Source organism: Lithobates pipiens, unplaced genomic scaffold (genome assembly GCF_037356315.1).
Source record: "Lithobates pipiens isolate NorthernLeopardFrog02 unplaced genomic scaffold, aLitPip1_a1.2 Scaffold_8, whole genome shotgun sequence".
NCBI classification, from domain to species: Eukaryota; Metazoa; Chordata; class Amphibia; order Anura; family Ranidae; genus Lithobates; species Lithobates pipiens.
Window position 1 is genome coordinate 411,753,424 of NW_027507903.1, and position 18,074 is coordinate 411,771,497.

At 41.4% G+C, this 18,074-nt stretch overlaps 1 protein-coding gene across 1 annotated transcript in view; it reads right to left on the reverse strand.

Annotated features, from left to right (window-relative positions):
- Nucleotides 1–1,768: 1,768 nt before the first annotated feature.
- The window catches only part of HARS1 (histidyl-tRNA synthetase 1), a gene marked incomplete in the record, with an annotated part of 58,612 nt that continues 42,306 nt past the window's right edge, over nt 1,769–18,074 (reverse strand). Inside the window, 4 exon segments of the mRNA XM_077474145.1 lie at nt 1,769–2,018; nt 5,463–5,609; nt 9,787–9,903; nt 14,291–14,551. Coding sequence (XP_077330271.1) covers nt 1,959–2,018; nt 5,463–5,609; nt 9,787–9,903; nt 14,291–14,551 — 585 coding nt within the window.

An 18,074-nucleotide genomic window follows, 5' to 3' on the forward strand; every position in this document is an offset into this window, starting at 1 on the left:
TTGTGTTCTGACAGGGGGACCTCCCGGCGCAAAAATACTCCGGTCAGTGTTGAGCGGGAGCTGGTAGGCAGACCAGGCCGAACGGCCAGCTTCTGTTGGACTGGCTGCAGTACACACATACCGAATGTCAGTCAGTTTCTATTGAACTGGCCAATGCCGTCCAACATTCAAACCGTGTGTACGGGGCTTTAAGCTGGCCATACATAGATAGAAATTCGGCTGGTTCAGCAGGGACAGGGCGAATTATCACCCATGTATACAATAGCTGGTTGTACACAAGTTGATCTATCCTGATCTTTTCCGGAATGATGAATGATGCCACCAGCTATAGCACAGGAGGTGTGATTCCCCCATCCACCTCGAATGTGTGGATGGGGGAAAATCGGTAAATTTTTTTTGTTCAACCTGCTGGTTAAAACAAAAAAAAAAAAAATGAATCATGTATGGCCAACCCAAGATTACATTTACATTTCTACCTTGAATACAGTGCACATTTTAACTCCTGTTTAAACATGCCTTTTACATAATGTGTGGTTGCATTTAAAAAAATAATTTAAGTATTAGAATTTTTACTGTAAATGCGTTTTACACGTTACCATTTCTATGTAGTACAACATTTCTAGAAAAACAAGTTTTGCTAGAAAGATTGATACAAATCACACTGCACTAAAACATGAAGAGGATAGTTTTATAACCCATCATGTGTTTTAACTGTGCATTAAAATGCTTGAAAACACAGCAGTATTAATGTATATTCAGCTGTGTAAAAAACGTAATACATTGTATCCGGTGACGGTCAGAAAATAAAAAGGAACATAAAGGTGCCCTGAAATAGTACAGCTCTTGTGCTAACTTTTCAGACAGCCTCCGTGCCCTGCCACCCCTCGATTCTGCTACTGCAGTCTCTCAGTGTCTTTGGCATTTGATACTTCCAGGCGCGTGAAATGTTTTTGAACCCATCTGCGCCTTCCTCTGAACCCTACATCACTAGAGGACACCGCAGTGATGTAGCAGGTCAAAGGATGGAAAAGCAAAGTGGCAAGAGTCCACTGATAACTCATCCCTCTGAAAGTTAAGCTGGGTACACACATATAGTTAAAAAAAACAAAAAAAAACAGGATTCCCGCATCCTCACAAGTGAGGTAGATGCAGGAAACCTCCCCCTGACTGGAAATTGTATTCAGACTCCTCCACAGGGAAGGCTACACAGATCAAAATTTGGTCCCTGCTGAACTGGCTACATTTCAAATCAGTGTATACCCAGCTTTATACTCACCAATCTGCAAAGCTACCAGTATGTGTGATGTCATCCACCTGTGTAAGCTCCAACACTGAAGCTTATACATGGTAGAATCCTACAGTGGGCAGACTTGTGAGGGATCAATGGATGCATAAGTACTGTATACCTTGCAGAGGAAAAGTGGGTTTGGGGCCATCGTAAATTCTCTACGTCTAGCTAGTAGATATAACAACCAGAAAACTCACATCTCTGTTATAAGTAGAAAATGCTCAGGGCAACCAGCCAAATCTTCAAGTAAACCTTTCCTGAGATAAATATATAGTTACCATCACTAACCTTCTGATGAAATTGCTAGTTTCTTGGCTATCTCTTGCTACAGTACTGCAAGTCACTGACTTGCAACAGGTGAAATCACATACATGTTCCAGGTCAATTATTCAAATGATTGATGTTAGCAGCATCAACAGGTGCCCCCATATTTCACTTACATATTTTCAAAAATCTCAGAAGTCACAAATGAATTCAAGCTTTGTTTTTATAATCCAGCAACACATGCTTTATTAGACCTCGTTTATTATACACTTTCCCTTATCTGGACAAAGCAGTAGAAGAAATATACAATTAACGCTGATGTTGCCTATAAATAAATTCTGTAAACCAAGGGGTGTTGAATACATGTGGACCCAGATATATATTGAACTTGGTCCTTCTAAACATCTTAAAACTTGCTAGTCCTCCTCTGAATCTCCTCCACCAAATTTGGCCTGGCAACGTCCACCTAAAAAAACCAAAAAAAAAAACAATCAGGTTTTTGAAAACCATGCAAGTGGCATAAACAAATTGAATTTCCCAAATATAGTTGTGTTCTCAGCTCTATGTTATAGTTACACAACCTATAATTACATTTACATCTCATGGGATACAGTTCATACAGAAAGGAAAAATGTGATTGTAATGCCTAGTGGACTCACCAAAAAGTCATCAGGAAAAGTTTGTTTCCACTAAATGCTCTGTCATTTTCAAATATCAAAATCATAGGACCCAAATCTTCCTAATGATTGCATGTTACCATGGTAGTGCTGGGAAGTTAATGTAGATAAGGGGTGGCTTTCACTTGTCTATCATAAAAAACTGCTCACATAGATATCATCACAAATAAAAAGAACAGGCTCATTCACAAAGCTGTTTTTCCTGTTTAGCTGATACTTTCTTACTTAGCTTCTATTCTGAAATGCTCTATTCCGAAAGGTACATAATGCATTTTTTAGGCTGTTCTGTCAGCATTCTTTATATGGGCACTATTAAAAAAAACCTACTTAAAGTATTAGGAAAGTCAAAACCTTTTAGTTTTAACCTTATAAAAACCAAGAAGAAATTGCCCAATAGAGACTTTTTTTTCTTCCAAGTAGCCATTTTTGCTGCCTAAAGGTACCACTAATAAAGGGTAATGTAATGGTCTCACCTTCCCCAGTGTTCCTGTCCATCCAAAAGTCCCCCTATGAAGGCATATGCTAAAGCTTACCATACACTATTAGAGTCTATTTTTTTTCTTTTGGTCATCCTGCAGGAGTTACCCACTAAGTGAATTTCAGCTGGTTCTGTTCTCTTTGCATTGCTTCCTTTGTGTGAAATACCTGGTGATCTCCTGCCAGTCCCTCTGCTTTCCTATTTCAAACTGACCATGCCAGGCATGGAAGCGCATTCATTCCCACAAGATCAATTTTCTTCTGCATGGGAGCACAGCTTGTCTGTAATCAAATGGTCAGACTTGTGCTAACATGCCTCCTGCACAGCTCTTCACTGGGAAGATCATTTCTCTGTTTATCTGCCTCCCGCTGATGCAATCAAAACTTTTTCATTTAAACTTTATAAAAACCAAGAAATTGCACTTTTCCTCCTCCTCCCTCTACCACTCTTGGATGTTTTTTTCCCCCTAGGAGTAGGTACATATTTCTGACAGGTACCTGCTTCTTAGGCGAGTAGAGCAGAAGTCCCCCCAACCTCCTGGGACATGTGACGTGTGAACGCGGGTCCATTCAAAAATCACAGCGCATTAACACATGGGAACCAGCTGTGCAAACGCAGGCAGTCACAGCTGGCTTCCCACAAGTGCTGGGGACCCAAAGACCGGAGAAGAACCAGCCCAGGTGATGACAGAGCTGGATCCTGTGTCAGATAAGTGTGGCTTTAATAAAGCTCAGCAGCTACAGTAATTGTAGCAGCTGACTTAAATATTGTACAAATGACCGGAGATCCTATTTAAAAGATGATGTGATTTTGTCTGCTGTGTTTTTATACCAATGAGGTGATTCTCAAAGCAGCAATTTTCACTTTCGCTGAAGACCACCTTATGTTCACTTCAAACAACCAATCCTTTACAGGGAAATTTAGATCCAGAAGATCTTCTCCCAAAAACATGCATGGACATTTGAGGCAAACACTGGTTCACTACATCAAGAGTAAAAATCACTCCTTTAAAAAGGAAATAAATACTTCACTCTGCACCAGCCTTGCTCCCTTTCTGCCTTTCCCCCATATCAGGACTGGGGTGAGTGATGTCTGGTGATTTAGTGAAATTTGACAAATGGTGCGAGTTGTGTAGAGTGCTGTACAAGCTGTATGCAGTCATAAATTACCAGACCTCTATTGCCCTCATCTTTATTTGTAGAGAAATTTAGAGGCTGGGGGTAAATTGGGCACATAATACTAAAATGAAACACCTATTCTCCACAAGATAATTCTGTTTAGTTTGCATAAAATGTGGGAGGGTTAGAACCTCTGACAGGATTTTGTTGCGGTTAGTAATTCCACTGGGAAGATTTCCTCCTCACTTTGTGTCATATCAACAAACATATGACAGCAAGACAAGATATGAGGCACCAGGGGTCTTCAGGACAGGCAGGCTCCAGACAGTATTAAAAACAGTGGTTTTAGTTAGCCTTTTTTCCACTTTATTAGAAAAAAGTGATTTTACTCCGTCCCAACCATACATATATAATTTTTTTTTTGCTCAGCCAGAGGGTTGAAAAAAAAAAAAAAGAAAAAAAAAGAAAAACCTGAACCAATAAGCTGATCCACACATTTGACATAGCTCCTCCCCCAGGGCGCTATTCTATTCTGTGATAGCAGAGAGACTCCACTGCTGTCAGAACACACAGATCAGTGCTGTAGCCATTGGCTGCAAACGTTGATCAATCATTTTTTATCTGACAGGGTAGTTGAACAGAAGTCGATTGGTATAACAGACACCTGCATACACAGACCAAAAGTTGGCCAGATGTTTGATTAATAAAAAAAAAACACCTCCAAAATAACATTTGTTACATGAAAACGAAATAAGCACTGTGTAAATACGTTAGCTGATCTGTATAATTAAGTTCCTATGCCAAACAGAGGGTCTGCAGGTAGGGAGGCTCTCTCAGCAGGGGGCACTGAATCCATTGAATTTTGTACCAGAATAGCCAGACACATTGGCACCAGAAATTTTGGCTGAAGTCTCTGCTGTTCCCAAAGTGCAATATTACAGACTTGTGTTCAGCGTTTGCATGCATCTAGTGGCATGGAGAAACTCAGGGCTGCATGGTCCCACTAGAAAGAGACCAGAAGGAGATTAGAACTTCTGGGACATATAGTTCCTCCACTGGAGTATTTTAGGAGTGCGACTATTGGGCCAGCCATTCCATATTGGCTGCAACTACTATCTGGACACTGAAACATCACTGTTGTCCCTATCTGCTGCCTTGCTGTGTGTGTTGATGCCAAACTGGCCCTCCATTATTGCCAAGAACCAATGATGCGAGTAGTATACCTCTCTGAACTGTGATTGCTGCCACATGATCTGTTGTCCTTCACTGTGTCTGGATTGTTGCCCTGCAACTCAAAACTTAACCTGCCTGCCTGCACTGCTGCCCTGTGCCTCTGCATTTATCCCTTGTTGTGCCCTATTTCCACCCTGTTAGATTACTGCCTGTCCCTTACTGTGTAAGGATTATGGCCTTGTGGCCTTCACATTATCCGTCACCCTGCTGGTTGAGCCCCCAAAATAAAGAACATGATCTCCACATGTGTTGTGCTTTGCACACAGCTCCATCACATATATAAAACAATTCTATATACCTCTACATATACTAGAACACAAATCAGCAAAGGATTGTCACATCAGAAACAAAGCCTTACCGAGTTTTTATAATACAAAACCAAAACACATGAGAAGGAAGCATACCTCTTCCCTTGTAGATACCACTCTCAGCTTTACCACACCATCTTTAAGCTCCTGTTCTCCTATAATGGCCACCAGTGGAATGCCCGTCTCTTCACAATACTGCAACTGATTAAGCAACTTTGGATTCTTCTTGTACAACATTTCTGCCTGTGAGCACCAAGATGTAAATTGTTAAGAAACAGTTTTACTGCTAAATACAAAAGACTGGATTGTCAGACAATATGGTGACATTTAGGTAAGTGAACAATACTGGCTGACTATACATTATACAATTTTCTTGTACAGTTTTCCTTTAGATTTACCAAAACCATATAATATGAGGTCAAACCTAAACACTTTCAATTTGTATACAATCAGGCAGGCCCTTGCACTGCACAGTTGAAGGTAAATCTAATAAATTGTATAATGTATGGCCAGCTTAAGTGTAAATTTGCAGAAAAGAAAATATATTCCAAGTAGGGCTGAAACAACTAATCGATTAATCGACAACTAATCGATTATGAAATTAATCGATTACTATTTTCATAATCGATTAAAGAGGAAGTAAACCCTGATGGGCTTACTTCCTCTTTCATTCCCTGCAAAGGCAAAGCATAATGGACTACTATGCATCGCATAGTAGCCCATTATGTGTCACTTACCTGACACAGGAGCCAGCGAAGTCCCCGCTGTCCCCTGTAGTCCGCCGCATCCATCTTGCTGGTGGCGTCTCGCAGCTCCGCCGCTGTCATTCGGCAAAGCCGCGATGACGTCACTCCCGCGCATGGGAGTCGACACGCGCGGCAGCTCCATTCTTGGAAATGCCGCGCTCAATGCGCCTGCGCGCCGCTGTCTACGGCGCATGCGCCGTAGACAGCGGTGCCCATTTTCGGGCAAATATCTCCTAAACCATATAGGTTTAGGAGATATTGCTTGGACCTACAGGTAAGCCTTAATCTAGGCTTACCTGTAGGTCAAAGTGGTTTGTAAGGATTTACAACCACTTTAATCAGCCATTAACATAATGGAGTTAAAAAACTAAAAACTAAAATGAGCCCTTTATAGTACAAAAAGAGCAAATAATCGCTACTGTAAATATTACTTTCACTGTTCTACAGTAAAAAAATGAATCCCTTACAGTAGTGATTATCTGCTTTTTTTTATACTATAAAGGGCTAATTTTAGTTTTTTTAACCCCATTATGTTACTAAACTTAGTCTTAGACCTGGTTCACATCTATGTGTTTATTGGTGCTTTTTGCAGAAACGTACTACAGTTCATTTGCATGGTTTCCTATGGGACACATTCATATCCGAAAGGGTCAGGGACTTTTAATGCAAAATGGTGCTTTATTGGTTCAATATACTTCAATGGAGAAGCTGCAGAAAGGCATGTAATGCGTTTTTGCAGCAATTTGTGTTTTTTAGTCTGCCCAAAAAAAAATGCAAATTGCAGTAAAATCACGTGCGTAAAAATCAAAAACGTACAGCAAAAAGCACTGCAGAAACAGATCAAAGGCAAACTGCATAGGTGTGCACCGAGTCTTATGCTGACCACACAGATCAATTTTCAGATGAGAATATTCAGACGAAAAATCTTTGTACATTCGCTGACTGAAAGAATTTTGTTTGAAATTTTCACTTGTTTTTAACATTCTGTTTTTAAAATGAATGTAATTTCTGAACGAAAACCCCCTACATTGTCTTTCTATTATTTCCAAATTGTCCCGTCACTGTGGTTGAAAATGAATGTCAATTTGACACACTTTTTTTTAAAGGTTATTAACCGATTAATCGAAACAATAATCGGCCAACTAATCGATTATGAAAATAATCGTTAGTTGCAGCCCTAATTCCAAGCTCTTAAATACTTTTACTATCTTTTCTTTCCTAAACGGCTTTCTACATATTCTTCAGTATATATAATTACATAGTAAGTAAGGTTGAATAAAGACACCAGTCCAATCTGAGTGAGTGTCTACAATTGTCCCTGTACATTGTGTCTCATTAAGATGCTCATCTATTATATTATTTTATTTAAGGTACCCATAAAGCGCTGGCAAGTTATGCAGCACTCCACATCATACATCACACACTTACATCAGTCCCTACCCTCAAGGAGCCCACAATCCAAGGTCCCCAGCTCGCATTCATATACTAGGGCCATTTTTTGGACAGAAGCCAATTAACCTACCAGCATGTCTTTGGAGTGTGGGAGGAAAACGGAGTACCCAGAGGAAACCCACACAGGCACAGGGAGAACATGCAAACTCCAGGCAGGTAGTGTCATGGTTGGGATTCTAACCAGCAACCTTTTTTACTTCTAGGTGAGCGTGCTACCCACTACACCACTGTGCTGCCAAATATAAGTCCCCCTTGTAGTAATATACCTGCAAACAAGCACACCTGTTTGTCTCTGCTATTTTGTGACTTGTATTCTACGATCAATTTCAACTGCACTTGGTATTTAGAGTGTATGGTAGCAAATAAAGAACTTCACAGACATTCAAGCAAAGTGTACCCATTGGAAACTTTATCAAAAACCATAATAAAAATGTAACAGAAAATGTGTTGGTTTTAAACAGAAATCATGGTAGGTAGCAAAGAAGAATTACAATCCTCATAGAGTATTCTTCAGAAAGTGTAGCTGCTGCAAGGAGCAAATCTAAGCAAATTGGATGCAGCACACACTGTCATAAAGTAAGAGGTTGCAAGTTGCACTACATAGGATACCTGCCAAATCACAAACCATTTAAAAGGAAATCCAGGCTATATTGAAGTGGTTGTAAACCCTTACAAACCACTTTGACCTACAGGTAAGCCTAGATTAAGGCTTACCTGTAGGGCCAAGAAATATCTCCAAAACCTACACGGTTTAGTAGATATTTATTAAAAGACAGGCATCACTGTCTATGGCGCATGCGCCGTAGACAGCGACGTGCAGGCGCACTATGCCGTTAGTGGCAGCTCCCGTGCGCGGAAGTGACGTCATCACTCCTCTGGTGCTGTGAGTGGCTGGAGCAGCGATACACGGAAGAAGATGGACGCTCCGTACTACAGGGGACAGCGGTGACATCGCTGGCTCCTGTGTCAGTTAAGTGAAACATAATGGACTACTATGCCCATCAGTGTTTACCTCCTCTTTAACCACTTCAGCCCCGGACCATTTTGCTGGTCAAAGACCAGACCACTTTTTGCGATTCGGCGCTGCGTCGCTTTAACTGACAATTGCGCGGTCATGCGACATGGCTCCCAAACAAAATTGACGTCCTTTTTTTCCTCACAAATAGAGCTTTCTTTTGGTGTTATTTGATCACCTCTGCGGTTTTTATTTTTTGCGCTATAAACAAAAATAGAGCGACAATTTAAAAAAAAATGCATTCTTTTTTACTTTTTGTTATAATAAATATCCCCCAAAAATATATAAAAAAACATTTTTTTCCCCCTCAGTTTAGGCCGATACATATTCTTCTACATATTTTTGATAAAAAAAAAAAAAAAAAAAAAATCGCAATAAGCGATTGATTGGTTTGCGCAAAAGTTATAGTGTTTACAAAATAAGGGATAATTTTATGGCATTTTTATTAATAATTTTTTTTTTTTTACTAGTAATGGCGGTGATCAGCGATTATTGCGACTGCAACATTATGGCGGACACATCGGACATTTTTGGGACCATTGTCATTTATACAGCAATCAGTGCTATACAAATGCAGTGATTCCTGTGTAAATGACACTGGCAGTGAAGGGGTTAACCAGTGGGTGGCAGTGTAGGGGTTAAGTGTTCCTAGGGGTGTGTTACTAACTGTGGGGGGCTGGGCTTTCATTTAGTGAACACTGATCTCTGCTCCAATCACATGGAGCAGAGATCAGCTTTACTAGTTGCTAGGCAGGAGGGCATTAAAAAAAAAAATTCTACAGTTTACTACCAATTTAAGTAGTCAAAGTAATAGGAGATATGCTCCTGGTTGGCTGGTATTTATTACCCCTGTACATGGGGAGAATGTTTTACCAATGTGGACATTTTAATAGGAGGTATAACAGACAAAAACACAAGAGACCATTTGTGTTTATATTGGGTTTTAATATTCTGATAGGGATAGGGTGATGGGGAGTAGAAAGATGCAGGCAAAGGGGTTACAGTACCTCCTGTACTGTTAAATGCTTAATAATAATAAAAAAAAATCTTACACGTATTACTACAAGGTCAGTATGGGTTCAGCTCATCCTCTAACAATTCTATTACCCCGTTCCCATGCTTTTTTGCTTTTGCTTATCGTCTGGCTAATCGATAAACAGAACATGCTAGGTCATTATTCGGAAAATAATCAGGCACAATGAAATACCTTGATCCCAGCATTCCAGAGTTCTGCAATAAGTTTCATCCTTTCTTCCAGAAGTTTCTTCTGAGCAGCTGCCACTAGTACCTGTGTCTCTGTGGTTCGAATCTTTGCCTCCGAAGCCTGGTGAAAGATAGATCAATGTAGAAGGCTATAAATTTGCCCTGGCACTGCATGACAACTTTCTGTCCAACAAAGCTGAAGCCCAAGTTCAGCCAAATTTCTTATCTATATCGACATCTGATAGTCAACGGTTGTTTGGTCAGCCATACTTTGCCATAAAGGATAATTGGAATGAAAACTATTCAAGGAAGACTGGAGCAGATAATCAGGAGAAGCTGTGCATAGTAACCAATCAGCTTCTAGGTTTCATTTTGAAAGCTTAAAGTGTTACTAAAGTCAAATATTTTTTTTAAATTAAAATAACAAACATGTTATACTTACCTGCTCTGTGCAGTGGTATTGCACAGAGTGGCCCAGATCCTCCTCTTCTGGGGTCCCCAGTGGTGATCTTGGCTTCTCCTCTTTTTTTAGGGGTACCATAGCCAGCTGCTTATTATGGGGAGAAGCGTAGTCCGCACACTCCTGACCTGTGCGTCTATGGAGCCGTGCTCAATAGACTTACACAGCAGGACTTAAGCCCACCCACCACTTCCTCTTCACTGCATCTGATTGACAGCAGCAAGAACCAATGGCTCCTGCTGCTGCTCGAATGCGGTGTGAAGAGGAAAAGAGGGGAGAATAGATGAGGCTGTACACAGCGCTGAGCTCTTTTCCCCTCTCCTCCCCGTCACACAGGGGAAGGGGGGCACATAGAAACTGAAAAACAATGCATGAAGATAAAAAATGTTTTTTTTTAGGTTTAGTAACTGATCAAGCTGAATGTTTATGGATATCTGCTCCAGAGTCTGTTGGCTCCAGTTTTAGTAAATTCCACCCTGGTCACTTTAATGATATTAAATCTCTTTATTTCATGTTTGTAGAGACAAAATAAACTTTGAGTTTAATGTTTAGATTTTCAGACAGTGAAGAAGGGTGAGACCCACTGCCAGCTTTTTTTTGGTGTCTGATCCCTTACTGGACTCCCCTCCCTGACAGGCACAATGAAGAGATATCACTACAACAGTGATACAGATCATATTGGAGTGGAGAAGGGTTAGTAGTCGTCTGCTGGGCTTTTCTGTATTCTCTTTGGAGGAACTTTCTCTTTATGTAAAGTGATTGTAAAGTCTCTTTTTTTTTTTTTAAATAACAAACATGTTATACCCTCCTACTTTGTGCAGTTGGTTTTGCACAGAGCAGCCCAGATCCTCCTCTTCTTGGGTCCCTCATTGCTGCTCCTGGCCCCTCCCTCCTATCGAGTGCCCCCTCAGCCAGCAGCTTTCTATGGGGGGGACCCGAGCCGGGTCAGAGCTCTGCGTGTCCATTCAGACACGGAGCCTTGACCTGGGCCTGCTCTACCTTCATTGGCTGACTGACTTTGATTGACAGCCATGGGAGCCAATGGCGCTCCTGCTGTGTCTCAATCGATCAACAGGAGTGTCGCAGACAGCTTAGACACTCGTGAACATCACTAGAGAGAGAAGGAGCTCAGGTAAATCATTAGAGGGGTGCTGCACAAAGAAGGTTTTTTTATCTTAATGCATAAGGATAAAAACAGTCTGCCTTTACAACCCCTTTAATGTTCCAGTCACAGTGTGTGCCTGCCATGGCCTTAGTCACCAATGCAGGAAATGAAGGGAAATCTTCCTAAAACAAAGACCAACAGCAAGAAACAAAGCAGTGTTTCTAACTTTTCCACACTTTATCCAAAACATTTTTTTGGCTAGAGTTGAGCTTTAATACTTGAATATGTAAATGCTTCTTCTACAGACCTTTGCTGAATCCTATTAACAGACAGCTGCATATTCAGTTGTAACAGATGTCATTTAAACTAATAACTGAAAAGGTCACTTCAAGAAATAGGTTGACCCAGCAGTTTTAGATTTTAATATAATCGCACATTTCCTGACCTGCTGGATTATTTAATTTACTGACAAAGTTCTTTCACACTTAAAGTGATTCTAAAAGCAGAAGTTTTTTTTATCTTAATGCATTAAGATAAAAACCTTCTGTGTGCAGCAGCCCCCTTAGGCCCCCCAATACTTACCTGAGCCCCATCTTCCTCCAGCGATGTGCACGAGTGCCTGAGCCATCCGGCACTCTCCTTCCTGATTGGCTGAGACTCAGTAGAGGCGCTACTGACTCCTGCTGCGGTCAATGAAAGTCAGTTAGCCAATAAGAGAGAAGGGGGCCGAATCACAGCTATGTGTCTGAATGGACACACAGTGCAGCGGTTCGGCTTGGGTGCCTCCATAGCAAGCTTTCTGTGGGGGCCATTTGACAGGAGGGAGGGGCCGAGAGAGCTGGCAAAGGACCAGAGAAAATGAGGATCTGGTCTGCTCTGTGCAAAACACAGCAGGTAAGTATAACATGTTTGTTATTTTTAAAGAAAAAAAACAAACAAACCAGACTTTAGTATCACTTTAAGCCCGTACACGATCATAAATCTGTACAAAAAAATATCACTTTCGAAGTGATCGTACAATTTTGTCTGAAATTATCCAAAGGGACAAAAACAAAACTTTTCTTGTATGATACCAGTTTCTACAATTTAGTTTGATCAGTACAATTGTCATCCGAAAAAATAATTCCAAATTTTTATTTTCATAACTTCTACACTTTCGATACGAGTTTGGCATGCAAAAAAACAGACGATCATTCGTCTGATAATCACATTGTGTGTATAGGCTTTAGAAACTCATATAAATGTAGAGATTGTCGTAAGAAATCGAATTTGAAAAAAACTCTCCAAATTGTTAACTTCTCAAGATAAATGAATGGGCTTAAACTATTATATAAATTATATCCAGAGAAATGCGGTCTACTCCAAATCATTTAATTTTACATCATTTAAGATATTTTTATTTATTTATTTTTTACAGACGATACAAAAATTGTTAATTTTTACTGCACTTTTCATATATAGGTGTTCAGCCAGATTTGCTGCTCCCCTATGACCTACAGCCTTAAATCTTTGCTGTAAATTAGCAAGAACAAACCCACTGCATCAATGCCCATGGCTCAGTCTCTGGGTCTGTATGCTGTGTCAAAACTGGGTGCATCATCCAGAGTTGCATCCTTATCCTTCCTTCAGTATGCAATAAGTAAAACAAAACCCAATACCAACATGCTCTCTAGTGGTTATGTGTACCTAACAGACAACCAAATTATTAACCTAGCTAGTCTAGATTCCTTGGATAACAGACATACATATTAAAAGGGGTTGTAAACCCTCGTGTTTTTTCACCTTAATGCATCCTATGCCTTAAGGTGAAAAAACACCTGGCAGTGACTGGCCCCCTAGCCCCCCTAGCCCCCCTTGTTTTACTTACCTGAGCCCTGTATTTCCCTCAGAGGGGACGCACTGTCCCTCTCTCCACGGGGTCCTGGCTCTTGGTTGGATAGATTGATAGCAGCGCAGGCATTGGCTCCCACTGCTGTCAATCAAATCCAATGACGCGGATGCCGGGGCCAAGTCTGGCATTCGTGACTATAGGCGCAAATGGTGGACTCAGGAGTGCCCAGGGAGAGTGCTTCTCCTAGGGGGTTATCTGATGAGGGGAGGAGCCGCGAGAGCCACCGGGGGACCCCAGAAATGGACTATCGGGCCACTCTGTGTAAAACGAGCTGCACAGTGGAGGTAAGCATACGTTATTTAAAAAACAAAAACAAAAAAAAATGAGCCTTTACAATCACTTTAACCACTTTGTATCCGCACGCCATCGGCTTTGTGGGGTTATATCTGAAAGATGCCTGAGGCAAAAAAAAAATGTTTTAAAGCGCCCCTGTCCCCGTGTGCTAGCACGCAGAAGCGAATGCATAGGTTAGTCCCGCCCACATATGAAAACGGTGTTCAAAGCACACATGTGAGGTGTTGCTGTGATCGGTAGAGCGAGAGCAATAATTCTAGCCCTAGACCTCCTCTGTAACTTAAAACACACAACCAGTAAAAAAATTTAAAGCGTCGCCTATGGGGATTTTTAAGTATGGAAGTTTGGCGCCATTCCACAAGCGTGTGCAATTTTGAAGTGTGACATGTTAGGTATCTATTTACTCGGCGTAACTTCATCTTTCACATTATGCAAAAACATTTGGCTAACTTTACAATTTAGTTTTTTCTTAAAGCATGAAAAATGGGTTTGAAAAATTACTGCGCAAATACCGTGCATGATAAAAAGTTGCAATGACCGCCATTGCATTCTCTATGGTGTCTGCTAAAAAAACAAAACAAAACATATATAATATTTGGGGGTTCTATGTAATTGTAGAGCAAAAAAATTATGATTTTTACATGTAGGAGCGAAGTGTCAGAATTTGCCTGGATGCGAAGTGGTTAAAGAGTATTGTCCCATCTCCTTTCAATCCCATTATTATTTAATTGATAATCAATCAGACCAGAACTACTTACCTCAGCTTTTTGCTCCATGATTGAGAATATTCTCTCAATTCCAATGCTGACTCCCACACATGGAACCTTCCTTCCCTTGGGATCAAACATTCCTACAAGACCATCATAACGTCCTCCTCCAGCTACACTGCCAACACTGACTGACTCTTCTGTGTGGTCGTTCTGCTGCTGTGATTCTGCTTGGTTCTGGATCAGCACTGCTTCATAGATGACTCCTGTGTAATAATCCAAGCCACGAGCTAAACTCAGATCGAATGAAATCTGTATCAGGAGTTAAAATATGGTAAAAAAAAAAAAAAAAAAAGTGAACAAAAAATACATACTTCTAAAGAAAACACCATCTGAAATATTTTTATTCAATAACCATGAGAATTGGTCAGGTTTACAAGTATCTAAATGCTTAAAATTGATCCATATTTTAAAAAGGCTGCGGAAATTAACGATTAATTCCTCGATGAATTCGTTTGATCAATCAAAATTCTTTTGATCGGTACTCACCTCTTCGCCGGCTTCCGGGTCTTCAGGGACCAAATTTCTGTCTGCTGTATTCTCACTATTGGCCATCAGAGGGCTCCTCTGCACCTCAATGAGCTTTTCTCAGCAGTGCTTTGCCATGAGCTGCACTTCTCAGGTTGTAGCAGTAGTAGGGGAGTAGGAGTGCTCCTCCAGCACTCCCCAGACTACACGAGGGTCTGTGCAGTGTCTGCGGGTCAAGCTGATCCGGGGCTTGGCTGTGTCTGCAGGCTGGAGGGAGGAAAGTTCTATCCGCAGCCTGATGTGCGAGTGTGCCGGAGATTGGGCTTCAGTCGTGCTGGAGGGAGCGCTACACCGCTCTCCTATGAGCTCTGATCGCTGCCACTATGTAGGTGACACCCCATATTCTACATCATTACTTCTACAGGGGGCTGGAGGACTACAAGTCCCAGGATGGAGGAGGAGGAAGGGGGCTACAAGTCCCAGGATGGAGAGGGAGGAGGAGGGGGCTACAAGTCCCAGGATAGAGGCTACAAGTCCCAGGATGGAGGAGGGGGGCTACAAGTTCCAGGATGGAGGAGGAGGGGGGCTACAAGTCCCAGGATGGAGGAGGAGGGGGGGGGGCTACAAGTCCCAGGATGGAGGAGGGGCTACAAGTCCCAGGATGGAGGAGGAGGAGGGGCTACAAGTCCCAGGATGGAGGAGGAGGAGGGGCTACAAGTCCCAGGATGGAGGAGGAGGAGGGGCTACAAGTCCCAGGATGGAGGAGGAGGGGGGGGCTACAAGTCCCAGGATGGAGGAGGAGGGGGGGCTACAAGTCCCAGGATGGAGGAGGAGGGGGGCTACAAGTCCCAGGATGGAGGAGGAGGGGGGGGGGCTACAAGTCCCAGGATGGAGGAGGAGGGGGGGGGGCTACAAGTCCCAGGATGGAGGAGGAGGGGGGGGGGCTACAAATCCCAGGATGGAGGAGGAGGGGGGAGCTACAAATCCCAGGATGAAGGAGGAGGGGGGAGCTACAACTCTCAGGATGTGTGTGCGTTATAATTAATCAAAATTAGTTGATAAAAAATATTGTTCAAACGCGAAAATTGTAATCAGTAACAGCCCTAATATTTTTATATATTTATATGGTTCACTGAGCCAAGGTGCTTTGTGTTGCAGAAATGCCAGATAGAGTGCTAAAATATTTACTTGTCAGCTGGTTCAGGTTTCTTCTAGGGTGCCAATGGCCACAGTCCTTACTTGCATTTTACTGCCGAGGTTGCATGAGGCAGTGGACGCTCTGCTTAAATAGCCAAAAAGTCTCTTGTCTGACTTAGGCTGCATTCACACCGGAGCGTAGCGTAATCAAGCGAATTTACCGCGATTTTTACCGGCGTTCGGCTTCAGGCGACATGGAGTGGCGATGTGAACCGTCTCCATTGAGAATAATAGATTTTTTCCCCTCTAGCATTTTGTAGCTTCAGGCTTCAAGCTACAAAACGCTCAGGTGTGAATGGGGCCTTAAAGCCATAGTGAAGAAGCAGATATAGAAACAAAGACTGTGGTCATTAGCACCTGTAAGCCAGTACTGTATGTCCTGGCAAAAGTTTTGTTAGTTTCAGATAAAGGGGGAAGGATTAGAACCCCTGTCTGTTACTGTTCGCCAGGTTGAGATTTACCCTCTCTTCCTTTCCTTGTGATGTTTTACAAGACAGAAAGTTAGGGGTACCCTCGAACAGCAACACGAAAAAAAATATATATTATATTATAATATATATATATATATATATATATATATATTCCATTTAACATAGTTTCCTTTGGGACACGTTTATATTTGTGCAATTTTTGGAAAGGGTCAGGGACTTCAGGTTGCGTTTTTGGCTCCATAGACTTCAATGGAAACGCATAAAAAAAACACAATGCTTGCGTTTTTGATGGGTTTCTCCTGCAAAACAGACACCTCCCAAAAGTGCAAAACACATAAAAATGCATCAAAAATGTGTGTGGAAAAATGCAAATCGCATCAACTAGAACCTGCATAAGTATGAACCAGGCCTAATTGAACCATATTTAACAGTAAAAATTCTGACAGGAGTTCTAATCCTTCTCTACTCTGTTCAAAACTAAAAATACTGGGGCTGTCATTGACCACCTCTAACTGAAAATGCTTGTTGCCTGCCTTTAATATTTCTGCATGTAAATCAAAGTCAGCATCCTTTATTGCTATGGTTTTTTTCAACCTAGGGAATCAGAAAGCATGGAAGCCAAAGCACCGCCATGACAACAAGGCAGTTCCATGTTGAGATGTACCTTCACAGAAACAAAATTAATTATTTTTCCAGCTTTCCTTTCAGATGAAATGTGTGCTGATAGAAATATGCAGGTTGCCAGGGTTGACCTTACTCTAAAAATGCTAAATTGCCTAGCTGTCTCAGGCTTGGAACCAGCATGCAATAAGGGAAGTCAGGGGAAAGTCAGAACTCTTTATCTGCACACTAGTTCCAGGTCAGTGACTCTAGAGAGCTTTTTGAATCAGCATGACAGCCAGGCAGCTAACTTAAAAAAAAAAAAAAAAAAAAAAAATACAGCAATACATATCTTCTCATTATATGTTTTCATTTATCATTGTGTATCCATTGTATTAACTTTTGCCAAGACTTCAGACAAGCTAATGATCTGCAGCTCACCTATCAAGCCGTCGTGCTAATTTTGCAAAATTTATTGCCTGTACTATATATTATAATATATATATTATATATATATATATATATATATGTATATGTGTTTTTTTTTTTTTTTTAAACAAAACATCTTTTAGCTTTAACCATTTAACCATTAACCGGGCAAATTTTCAGCTTTCAGCACTGTCACGTTTTGAACGACAATTGTGCGGTCATGCAATTCTGTACCCAAACAAAAATTTTAACTTTTTTTTTTTTTTTTTTTTTAGACAGATGGAGCTTTTTTTTGGTGGTATTTAATCACCATTGACTTTTATTTTTTGCTAAACGACCCAAAAAAATATAAATTTTTCTCCTTCACCGATATGCGCTTATGAGACTACACTGATGAGAAGGCATTAGTATGCAGCACTGATGGACACCAATGGGCATCACTGGTAGGCATTAGCGGGCATCATTGGTGGGGCTGCACCGATTATCAGTGTTGATCCCCCTTGTGAGAAAAGCTGCTCATTGGCTCTCCTCTACTTACGTGCTGTCAGCGTGTCGATAACCGTCACTTCCTATTTAACACTGTGATCAACTGTGATTGGACACAGCTGATCACATGGTAAAGACCTACATCATAGGCTCGTTACCATGAT